The 13,542-nt window shown below is 35.5% G+C and overlaps 1 protein-coding gene across 1 annotated transcript in view; it reads right to left on the bottom strand.

Moving 5' to 3' along the window:
- The window catches only part of LOC139488863 (uncharacterized), a 190,399-nt gene that overhangs the window by 9,494 nt on the left and 167,363 nt on the right, over positions 1–13,542 (bottom strand). The window contains exon 3 of the mRNA XM_071274816.1: positions 1,265–1,582. Coding sequence (XP_071130917.1) covers positions 1,265–1,582 — 318 coding nt within the window. The remainder of the gene's footprint in view (positions 1–1,264; positions 1,583–13,542) is intronic.

Here is a 13,542-nt window from a genome sequence, read left to right as displayed (position 1 = left end):
TCGATTTATGAGATTTGAAGAACGATAAACTACTGTTGCATATTTTTGTTGTAGTTAAGTGTTTCTGTTGTTTCGTTGATTTCCCTCTTAAAGTTAATGTGTTCCCTCGGATTCGGATGTGACCTCGACTTGTTTTCGCTTAATCAATTTATTATTGACTATTTGGCAGCGGTATACTGCTATTTCCTTTATTTATCTTTATTGTTGATCGACACCGCATTGGACGGTTATCGGTTATGCCCATGGACAATGCAACGACTTTCAGACAATAACCGTTAAGTTCAGTGGACAATGCAAAGACATCTGGGTAGTTATCGGTAATGTTAATGAACAATGCAAAGACTTATCGTTGAGATCCATGGACAACGCAATGACTTCGAGATGGTCATCGATTCGATCCATGGATAACGCAATGATTTACGGGCGGTTATCGTTAAGTTCCATGGACAGTGCAATGACTTCCAAGCGGTTATCAATTCAATCAATGGATAATGTAATGATTTACGGGTGGGTCGTTAAGTTCTATTGACAATGCAATGAATTCTAGGCCGTCGTCATTAAGTTCCAGGAACAATGCAATGACTTGTGTGTGGTTATCGTTAATTAAGTATCATGGACTGGACAAGGACAATGCAATGACTTCTAGACAGTTAAAGTTACGATCCATGGACACAACGTAACAACCTCCAAACGGTTACATTATTGTCTATTGACCAAACAATGCATTAAGGACGTTTATCGCTAATATAAGTTCCATTGTCAAAGCGATAAATTCATGTGGATCTCTAAAGTAAATGTCTCGGTTTCTTTTCCTTGTCGAACGTTGTACTATTGGAAATATCTTCAACTATGAGAAAACATAACTTCAAAAGTTTAAGTCATGCCATTATTTAGTGTAGCATACATTATACAAACTGAAAAATGCTATCTTTCTCCTGCGTTCGTTTTTTTCTTTCGACGCGTCGCTTATATTCGTACTTCCGATGTACGATTGCAGTATTTCTTCACAACAGGTGTCACAGTACAGATTGTATCATGCCGAAAAGCAGTCGTAAAATTAGAGCAAGTAAATTTAATAGTTGTACATGTATAAAGATTTGTATATATACAATCATTCATTCTTTTTATAGAAAGTCGCTGTACACGTGCTTTACAGTAAAGCTTAGTCATTCCAGGATAACTAACTGTATAAAACACATTTACCTTTTTGTTAAATTTGAAGAATATTGATTGTAACAGTGTTGTTATTCGTTCTTTTATTTACCTGTGTATATTGCATGTCCTGATGGTTTCCCTGAATGTTTGTTTGGAGCGTACAGCATCACGGAGTTTTTATTGTACTTATAAACAATACCACCATAAGGAAGGGTCATGGAGTCATCTCGCTGTGCCGCAGCTATTCCAGGGAAAACATAATCCGTGTCTGACCCTGTTTGAGGTTTAACTTGTACGTCTACTCTAACAGGTAAATCGTTAAGATTATGTTTCCATACGTGGTATGACAGATTGTTGTCTTGAGAGCGCATTGGTATCCATCCGCTGATATGGTTTGTTGTTTGTAACTTTGTGCCCCAAGAAACAACTGAAATACAATACTGATTTTTAAAACAGTCAATTCTTAAGACATATACAGTTATACTTAATTAATGATCTTAATCATATCAATGATATATTATAAACCAATTCTTCAGAGAACAATTGAAGGTCTTTCCACCTCGATAATAAGAATGAAATTTAAAAAAAGCGATGTTAGAAAATGTCACTCCTTGTTGATGTAATTTAGTTCTTCAAATTGATATAAAAAAAAAAGATTAAAAGGTATATGCAGAAGACTTAATTGTTTTATTATGAACAGAACATAATTTTGAGCAAAGGTCAAAATCTAGAACGTCAAATTGACCTTTGACCTTGACCTCAATTTTATGGTCATAGGTCAGTGATCTCAAATCAAAAGACCCCAGGTCAATCATTTGTATGGTTGAGGAGAAATACTGTTTTCAAATACATAAGGGGAGAAAACTCCTATAAGGGTTAACCAAAACACTTCGACTGAAATAGGTTGAAGTGGCGCCTTTTTGTAAACAGTAATTTGGCAAACAAATCATATCATTAACTGTACATGTAACAGTTTCTTTTGAATAACGATAACAAGCAAAATTCAAAATTTATAACATGACTTTCGACCTTGATCTCAATTTCAAGGTCATAGGTCACTGAACTCAAAATGGAAGACTGGAGGTCAATCACTTGTATGGTTGAGGAGAAATACTGATTTGAAATACATAAGGGGAGAAAACTCCTATAAGGGTTAACCAAAACACTTTGACTGAAATAGGTTGAAGTTGCGCCTTATTGTAAACAGTTATTTGGCAAACACATCATATCATTTACTGTCACAGTTTCTGTGGAATAACGATAACAAGCAAAATTCAAAATTTATAACATGACCTTGACCTTTGACCTTGACCTAAATTTCCTTCAAATGGACCAAGGACTTCATATCGAAAGACTGTAGGCCTCTACGACTTATAACGTATGAATTTATCCAACAAATCGTCTATCTTAAATTTTCAAAGGGAAATAACTCCCATAAGATGTCTTCCGATCACTCTAGTCAAAATAAACCACATCATTCTCAAGAGTAGACGAACAATTTGATGAAAACAGTTTGCTAAAATCTTTTACGGTTTTAGAGATATAGCGATAACAACAAAACGGGGATGCGGGGAGATAACTCCTATAAGAATATTAAGTGTTCGGTCACACAGGGTAGTTTTGAAACCCTCATTACTGTACAACATCATTGGCAAAAAAATCCATTCGATATGTTGTAAGATAAAAAAGCATCTCAGACGGCAGAAGAAAAAAAAAATAATCAGAAGAAAAACAAAAGGTCTTTCCACGAAAAGTGGAAAGACCTAATTATGGTGTTAAACTTGATTTGACCAATATGTATACAATGAAACCTGCTTTAAAGAAAGTCTCTAATAGTAAGCAAAACACTGTCTAGTCGCGTCATTCTAAGTCTTCTTGCTTAGTTGTAGTAAAACCATTGCATTTTAAATCCCAAGTTAGAGTCCATCCCTCTTATAATGTCAGTTTTCTCTGATTGAGAAAGTGACTGATTAATAAATATTTTACTGTATCATGAAACAATAATTCTGTTCTGAAACGCAATTATTTTTCCTCTCGTGATATTGATTTTGACGCGATCTGTTTTCATGAATCCTTATAAACATTTGAATTATATGCAAATAACAGCAGAACAAAACATGGTACAAAAACTAAAGTTACATGGTCTGTTTCAAGAATTACAAAGCGTGCAGTCTTATTATTTGGATGAATTACTGCATTGTTCAACGTTGCTTAAAAAACCTATCATGTGAAATGTAAAATACTACAACAAAAGAAAACTTCATGCATTTATTAATTTCCAGCATACAGAAAAAGGAGTTGCGTGTTCCGAAGGTAAAGTTACATGGGTTTGGCTGTGCTTTGTCGCAACCATTTTGGTTTTTTAGGCTCGCAAATGTTTTATATCTTTGGTTTGCCAAATTATGGTACTGGTACTTAATGTAATTTATCCTGAAAAAAGGTTTGACCTTACAGTTTAATTGGCATATTATGTATATTATATTTGGTTTGTGAGCGCATGGGATACAAATAGAATATTAAACCGGTTTCTGTGAAAGAAACAAAACATTTGTTTTCCTAAAGCTGCCTTATGGGTATATGCAGAGATGATTCTGATCATGGATGACATTTTGTGTTACAAGTTTTTATACGAACGCCAAAATTTAAAAAAAATATGGTATATTGCTATCATGTTGTCGTCGTTGTCAGCTTCGTCCGAAGACAGATGTTTTCTGAATAACTATAATAACTTAAGTATAAGTATAAAGAAATCAATATCGCTTTAACACAAGGTTTGTAACCACTAAAGGAAGGTTTGGGATTGATTTGGGGCGGGGGGGAGGGGGGTATGGCTCAAACCATTTCGGAATTAGACGCAAAAAAGGGGAATTATAAACAGATTTATCTTATTTCAGTTTTTTTAGATTCCTTCACGCAAGACGAATGGAAAGAAGTTTTCATAATTAACACATTGTGATAAAATAGTTTATGAATCAGTTTAAAATAGTTTATGAATCAGCTGACTTCGGTTCTCCACCGATGGCGTATGTGTGAATAATGGTCGTTTAAAACATATAGAAAAAAATTACCAACTATTTCACGAATAATGGGAATCAATAATGAACATTATAAATTCGTGCCAATGAACCCGTAGAAAATAATGTAAGTTTGCCATTATGAAATTTTAATATTTAACATGCACAATGACATATAATAAAATAAAGATTAATTTTATGAAATCAAAATTTGTTACATGAAAATGTAAACATAACATGTCACCTGTGTAACATGTACTAGTAGAAGACATTCATAATTGCATGTCAGTTGTTAGGTACAGTATAAAGATATACTTTATTAAATCTTAATCTCATAAAACTAACTAAAATATCTCAATATCCACCTACTAAATTTATGAATAGATTAACACACTTTCAAATAACAAAACCGTTCAAATTATAGTTCATCAAATATTTCCAAATTTGAATATTTATCAAATAAGTTTTTATTTGTAAATCGATTTATCAACATCTTTGGGATATAACTATTGTTATTTCTTAAAACAATTGCACATTATGAAAAAGTCGTTAAGAAATTTATTTGTTTTGATAGAACAGTCAGTACAATTTATATTTTTTTAACTTGGTGGACTGATGTATTTTTTTTATTTATTTTTTGGAAATGGCATAACAGTTGAAATAGTTCACAGACGCGCGTGTCATCTACACAAGACTCATCATTGACCCTCAGATCAAAATATTTATAAAGCAAAAGAATTAGAACGAAATTCATAACAGTGTGGTCGACAGTAAAACGTTTATTAGTATTGTACTGAAAAGTTTACCTTTAACTTGTTTGTCGTGGGCGATGATTTTATGCTCACTCAGTCTATCGGAGGCCTTCAAGTGGGGATTTAAATAATCATTTGTTACAAGTTTTGATACATAAAATGAAACTTTCTTTTCACAAATCATTTAAGGAATTTATTTTAAATAATTGTTATACCATCACTTACAACAGTTTCACTTTTAAGAATATTAATGTCCAGAGCTGATATCAATAAATAATAATAAAAAAAAAAGTTTATTCATGGTAAAAAAAAACCAAAAAAACTTTTAAGTTAATAGGGACCCGCGTTATTTCAGAAAATATCTTATAATTGATTAAGAGAACAAAAACTTCTACGTTGTGATCATTTAAGAGTGGCCTTGTATTTATTCAATGCTAACCATGTGGGCTTTGTTTTTTTTTATATATACCATAAATCGATTCTTTCATTCAGATTTTTGTCAGTTTGCCATGGCTCTTCAAGTCCAACACACAACTTCTCACGAAATTGGTATATTTCTTCCAAAAATTACATCCATGTGATGTATTCTTTTCATGGAGAATGAATGTTGCACCTTATTTTATTTGTTATCGTGTTTTTTTGTGTGTATCATTGACGTATAAGACAACCTGAATCTTCTTTATTCAAATTTAAAACATACGAGATGGCAATTATGACACAAAATAACTAAATTAAACTTACAGCAGAAGAAAGATAATGAACATCGCTTTTATAGTCTTCTAAATATCGAAGACGCGAGGTCTTTTTAAAAATGATGTAAATTTATAAAGGAAACAACAAACAAAATAGTTCGAATATTTATATTGGAAAAAGTAACGGTGTGTAAATCATAACAATTATTTTTAATTTTGGTCGCATTTTGAAAATCAATAAATCTTGTATTCTTGTTGGAAGCTGCACTGTGTAGTTTATACCCGTTTTTTTTTTCAATGCATGGGTAGGCATTATATTCGTGATTATTTTTGCCCGAGCGATATCGAAAAACTATTATAAAAAGTGTCCTAGTTCAGTGAAAATGTACGTCATACTTATTTCCTAAACAAATAAATAAACAAACATTAATTAACATACAACACTACCAAAGGCCAGAGACTCCTTACTTGTATGATTTTGTAAAAAAATGCATCTTTTTAAAACAGTCGAAAACAAAATTGTTTGTCCAATGGAAAAGTCGAAGCCCAAAAAAGATGAACAGTGCATTATAGAAACTAGAAGCTGGTTGCAAAAGTTGACGACAAGATCTATTTTATAACTTGAGTATGGTTCCAAAAAGTTGTTAAGCCAAGGGGTGGAGTTGAGAAATAGGCTCTCAATTCCATGAAAATGCTCCTTTCGGCATGCGTCTAATACAGCCTCTGACAACCAAAGTCCAACTCCAACCTTCACGAGTAATTTATTATCTGTAAACCTGGTGGAACTGTTTCAACTGACTGGAGAAGGGGCGAAGGCGAGCCACTGGCGCCTCAAAACCAGATAGCCTCGGGCAGATGGGGTTCGTCAACCTTGGAGGGTAGCCCATCTAGGAGAAGGAAAACTCTGACTCAAAACCTCCGCTGCCTTGCGGCCATACCCGTATGCCAGGGAAAGGCTTCAGGAGACAACCTCGAGGAAAATCCAGATTTAGGAATCTGCAACATCCTTCCTGTACTTCCAGGATCAGATCACTTGTTCAGAAGTTAAGGGTGAGGTAACCCCTACAGAAAACCTAGAGTGCTGAAGACGGCGGTGTTGGGCTATATAGCGCACTCTTAACAGACCACAATACCACGCACAAACAGCCATAATGACACTTGAAATCACAACCAATCGATATGGTGCTCGCCCTGTGAGGACCCACCAGGCAGGTGCAGTGCCGGGTTCCCTGTCTCGAAGGAACCCATCAAATGCTACTGGAGGTACCTTTGTTTCGTCCTGTGGAGTCAGGGGACGAACAAGAAGAGCTACTGGCCGGAAAAACACCAAGCCAAAGTTGAAAGAACAACCAGTCATTAACATCATGCACTGGAATGCAGAAGGGGCATCCAACAAAAGAGATGAACTGCAGCATTTTCTACATGAAAATAACATTAACATCTGCTGTATTCAGGAAACACACTTGCAAGAAGGAAAACCTTTTAAAGTCAGAGGATACCAAGTTTTCAGGAGTGACAGAAATGAAAGAAAGAAAGGAGGTGTTATGACCCTAGTAAGAAACAACATAAATGCCAGGGAGATTAAAACATATATGGAGGAAGCAGAATATCTTGAAAGCAAAGTCACCATCGGGCAAAGCTCTTACAACATTGTCAACTTCTATTGTCCAAATGATAAAAAAAACTCTCCCTAGATACCATACAGACATCAGACAGTAACTTTCTCATGGTAGGAGATTTTAACAGCTAATCTCATAGCTGGGGATACACCACAATAGACAAAAGAGGAGAAACCATAGAAGATTGGCAAGATGAACACCATCTTATCCTTGTCAATGATCCAACTGATACACCAACCTTCTATTCTCGCCGCTGGCACACAACAACTACACCAGACCTAGCTTTCTGTACTGACGATATACACCAGAATATCAGTAGAAAGGTATGTGACCAGCTAGGGGGCAGTGACCATCGCCCAGTCATACTATCCATCAGAGGAACAAAAACTACTATTGATGCTCAATTACCAAGATGGAATTACAAGAAGGCAAACTGGGGAAAATTTGAAACAAGAGCAAATGAACTTACAAAGGACATAGTTATTGAAGGAAAGAACATCAACAATGTTGTCAAGATTTTCAATACAAGCATAGTAAGAGCGGCAAAAGAAAGTATACCAAGGGGTGTGAGAAAGGACTACAAGCCATACTGGTCCAATCAAATTCAAGAAACACATGATGCACTCACAAGAGCAAGAGAAGAGGCTGAATCAAACCCCAGCCAGGAGAATAACATCAAACTTCAACAAAGCAAGGCAAAACACCTCAAAACAAAACTTGAATGCCAGAGAAGAGGATGGAGAGAAAAAACATCATCTCTGAACATGGAGAAGGATACAACAAAACTGTGGAACTTGACAAAAGCTCTAAATGATGAGGGAAGTAAAGGCCAAAAGATAACACTAGAAGATGAAGGAAAAACAATCACAGGAAAAGCTGCTGCAAATACATTTGCAAAAGGTTATGAAGAAGTAAGCAATACTAACATCCCAACCTCACATAAAAAAGAGATAAGAACCGAAATTAGAGAAAGAAAGGAAACACCAGCACATGATATCATGCAGACTGACATCACAATGTCTGAGATGAAACAATCTATAAGAAAGCTTAAGAAGAAAAAGTCTCCAGGTCCAGATAACATCACAAATGAGATGCTACAACACCTAGGGAACTCATCACTAAATACTTTGCTGGACATATTCAATCTTAGCTGGAGACAAGGGCAAGTCCCACAATGCTGGAAGGACGCAATAATGATGCCAATACTAAAGAAAGGAAAGAACAAGTCAAAAGCCTCAAGTTACCGTCCTATAAGCCTAACAAGCAGCTGTTGCAAATTGTTGGAGCGCATAATAAACAAGCGCATGCACATGTACTTAGAATCAGAGAACATCATTGGAAATGAACAAGCTGGTTTTAGACAATACAAAAGCACAGAAGACCAGACTACACATCTATCCCAGGTGGTAGAAGATGGCTTCCAATCCAAAAAAGTAACGTTGGCTGTCTTTGTAGTTCTTCAAAGAGCATTTGATAAGGTATGGAAAGATGGACTCCTTGCAAAAATGCTTAGATATGGCATCAGTGGAAGAATGTACAAATGGACCAAATCTTACTTGTATAATAGAAGAGCAAGAGTGCTGGTAGATGGGCAATGTGGACAGAAAGTACTCTTAAAACAAGGGGTCCCACAAGGAGGAGTATTACCACCAACTCTATTCATACTCTTTATGAACGACCTAGTACCAGAGCTACCAAAAGGGGTACAATCAGCACTTTATGCAGACGATCTTGTTCTCTGGTGCTCAGAAGAGTATGCATCTACAGCTAAATATAGAATACAAACAGCTTGAGATATTATAGTCACATGGGCAAAGCAGTGGTGTGTTACCATCAACAGAGAAAAAACAACAGGAACACTCTTCACACTCTCTCCAAAAACACAATCTGTCAAACTGACTTTGGATGATACCCCACTTAAAATGGAAGACCAACAAACATACCTTGGGGTAACTTTTGACAAAAGAATGACCTGGAAGCAACATATAACATCAGCTGAAGCTAAAGCTAGGAGAAAATTGAACATCATGAGGAAACTTGCAGGAACAAAATGGGGTGCAAATGAAAAAATCTTGAAATCTGTCTACCAAGGAAATGTACGACCACACCTTGAATACGGATCTAGCGCTTGGATGACTGCAGCCAAGTCTCACCATCAGACTTTAGACAAAGTTCAGAATCAGGCACTACGTATCATCACAGGTGCTATGAAATCAACGCCAATAAAAAGTATGGAGGATATAACAAACATACCCCCATTAGGAAAGAGAAGGGAGTGCAAAGCCATGATACAGGCCACCAAATACCAGTGTTCACAAGACCACCCAATGAATACCAGACTAAAACAACTCTCATCAGGCAGACTGAAAAGATCCAGCTTTACATTAGAGACAAGAGCATTGCAAAGAAAACACCAGGAAGCCCTACCAAAATATATAGAACCCATAGTTTTCACAATGAATAATACCCCTTGTGAAGAAAAACTTGGAAATGTCACCATCCAGACCTCAGTTCCGCTCATTACCACCAGAGATGAACAGACTAGTAATGTAAAGAAAATACTTACAATGAGTATGCTTGAAGAACAGTATCCTTCAGAAACTTGGGTAAGAGTATATACAGATGGGTCAGCCACAAATGCCACAACAAATGGAGGGGCTGGTATATACATTAAGTACCCCAATGGAGATCAACAATCAGAGGCAATACCAACAGGCCTACATTGTTCAAACTACAAAGCTGAAGAAGAAGCCATTACTCATGCTGCACATTCCATCTTAAACAAAATCGATGATACATCTCAAGTAGTATTCCTGACTGATGCCCTCTCTGTTCTACAAGCTTTGAAGAACGACAAGCTGCCTCAACTCCAACAAGCTTTATACAACATCAAAAGTCTGACAACAGTTATTCAGTGGATCCCTTCACACTGCGGAGTTTGGGGTAATGAACAAGCCGACAGATTGGCAAAGTATGGTGCTGAACAACAACAGGAAGAAAATCCAGTCTGCTTTTCAGAGATGAAGACTATCATAAAATCTCTGTTCAACACTCCACAGCAACAAGATAGTTACCACCAGCTAACAAGATCTGAACAAACCACCATCTTTAGACTGAGGACAGGACACAACAGACTCAACCTACATCTACACAAAGTCATGAAAGTTGTTCCATCTCCTATGTGTCCTTGTGGAGAAGCAGAGCAGGATACAGCACACCTTCTACAGTCATGCAATCTCCATCAGGCATTGAGAGATAAGATATGGCACTCAGTAACATCACTCGAAGAGAAGCTATACGGACCAGTGGTTTCCCTACAGAAGACCACCAGATTTGTTGAGGAGACTGGTATTCAAGTGTAAAGGCGAACGATAAGAAGAAAGAAGACTTGAGTATGGCCTAATACTATTAACCTGAAATAAATATATTTATAGCAATTCCCTTGATACGAAAGATCTACATGTTGCCTTGGGCTTTTTTTTTCTTTTTTTTTGCTCTTTGGTTGGGTTTTTGTCTCAATGACAATTCAATTTTCATTCTTATCATAGATATAACTGCATGTTAAAATAAGAATATGAAGTGTGATAGACAATCAGACACATTCTTTCCAGGGACCAACAGGCGTTATCAAGCTATAGGTCCCCGTATGGCCTTCGACCATTAGCAAAATACACACTTTATAGAATGAAAGCTCCAAGAGGTCTTGGGATGAAAAAAAAAACAACATAAAAGATGAGCGAGAAAAACAATAGGGATACCGCATGGAAATTGGAAAATGGTCCGCAACATTAATTTAGTCAACTCACTTAGTTGAAATTAAAGACCTGGCGAATTTTAGCCTTTTGCAATGGATGTGATGTATGTTTAAAAAAAAATCATGGTTTGTTTGGACATTTTTATAAATCAAGTCTTGTTTTTAAATTATTTGCAAGTGTGTTTTAAGTCATGAACAAATAATCACTCACATAAAGACGTCAAATCCATCAACAAAAGAAAAAAATTAATAGACGACCGACAACGCACAGAATATCATGTATGTGTTCCTGACCATATGAGTATTTGGACCATACGCATATATCATGACCATAAGGGTATACTAATATGGTCCAACCATACACGTATGGTCCAAATACTCATAAGGTCCGGAACATATTTTATTTGCGATCACAAATGCACGAAGACGTCCATTTCTATGTAAATTGGGTCGATTTTTTTATATAGATAAGATGAATGCGTTTCTGTTGCCAAGTGTTTTTCACAAGTATAGTAGCAGTATAGCAGAACGGTTTAAGTTTCCTATATACACCAAATGATACATTTTGCCAATACAATAACGTAAATGCATGCAAATTTCACAAGGTTTAATCCAAATAGCTTTCTTACTATCCAATAACTTTCAAGTAAAAAAAAGACAGGGCAGAAGTATATTTTGTCTTTATGGTTCGTATTTGCACAACTTTTGAAAGTGGATTATGCATTCGTTCTAAAATAAAATTAGACCAGATAAAAGTTAAAAGATTACATGACTCGACAATCGCAATTGTTAAATCCGAAAAAGATAATCAATCAATACATGTATTCAGTAAGTCATTCTTTTTTCTGAAAGAACATGGCTTTGCGATATCTTATTATGAAAATTGATTGTCGAAACATAACAAAAACACAAGTAAAGGACGTTTAATTAATCAAAATAAATCAAAACACAAATTCCTGATTAGTATGTCGAATTATTTTATATAGGCGTTGAGAACCTTTGGTGACCCCACGGTTTAAATGTTTATATTAAGGACGTCGTGAGCAATGGGCGTTATAGACGATCGTTCACCTAATCTGTCCCAGTCAATGGGATATTAAAGTGCGCCAATCAATGTCCATAGCCACACTGTTATGAATTCGATACTATGAAGTTGAAGAGCATTGAAAACCCCAAATTCCCCAAAAGTTGTTCAAATTACGGTCAATGTAATTTATGTCTGGGATAAAAAAATAAAAAACATTACGGTATTTCAAAAAATTCATACGTTTGAAAACAGGAAAAAGTAAAATCACAAAATATTGAACTCAGAGGCAAATCAAATCGGAATGTCCCTAATCACATGGCAAAATCAAATGACAAAACACATCAAAAACGAATGGACAACAACTGTCATATTTCTGACTTGGTACAGGCATTTTTAAATGTAGAAAATGGTGGATTAAACCTGGTACATGTATATATAAACTTATATATATAAAATGACCACATAATTGATATTCAGTAGTGGTTAGCGCATCGGACTACTAACACAAATGTTATTGGTTCGTTCCTCGTTCCGGGGAGAATTTCAGAGGTTAAATATTCGGCTCTCTTTTGACACCATTTGCGAGTATGGTCTGGAGAAACGATGATAGTCTGTCGGAAGGGGATGATAAAAGGCTGACCCGTGTCGAGAGAGATCAATATCTCTTGCGAGTAAGACACCCTTGTAGATATCGAAAAAGAGCATGCTTAAGCCGCTACAAGGCAGCACTCGCGTATAATTATATATATATATCTTTATTCTCATAAACCAAAGTACAATGGTACAGAGACATATACAAATAAATTAACATAGTATAAATTTTAAACACAATTGTAAAATAGAGACATAAAGTGATTACCGAGGAGATTCTAGGCATTTAATAATAATTATTATAAACTTGAACAGGTTGTTTAGTTCAGACGGGTTGCTACTATTCATTAGACCTTGAAATTTTAAAATATTTTGTCTGTTTATAAAATGATGCTATAGTAGCAGTTGTCTATTGCCGAGCATTCTAAAATATAATGGAACTCGTCGCCAATGTCACCGGAATTGCACAAAGTACAAATACGAATTTTCGATAGGAATTTTTGTGTTCAACGCTCTAAATCTACAAAAATACCCAATATTTTTGTCATCTAAAATATCAAAGTAGGTTTCGAAATTTATATTATTTTTGAATAATTTATAATTTAGAGCTTTTGGAGAATTCTGTACAGTAGCATACCATGTCTGTCTGAATTGGTCAGTTAATCTTAATTTAACAGTATCATACAACCAGTTTTTACTTATAAAATATTTAGAGTTCCATATATTTGATAGTCCACAATTATCAAGCACAGATTTTACATTCTTACACCAAGCTATATCTCCATTATAACTATCAGTAACAAGATTGTATAGAATAACAGGAAGTTTCTTATTTTCCCCAGTTACAAGCTTTTCCCAATAATTAACAGTACGTAATTTAATAAAAATATCCAGTGGGAATCGGCCAAGTTCCCCATATATCATATAATCAGGCGTTG

This window comes from Mytilus edulis, chromosome 9 (genome assembly GCF_963676685.1).
Source record: "Mytilus edulis chromosome 9, xbMytEdul2.2, whole genome shotgun sequence".
Taxonomy (NCBI): Eukaryota; Metazoa; Mollusca; class Bivalvia; order Mytilida; family Mytilidae; genus Mytilus; species Mytilus edulis.
The sequence above is the reverse complement of the archived record's forward strand: the minus strand, read 5'-3'. Positions and strand labels throughout refer to the sequence as shown.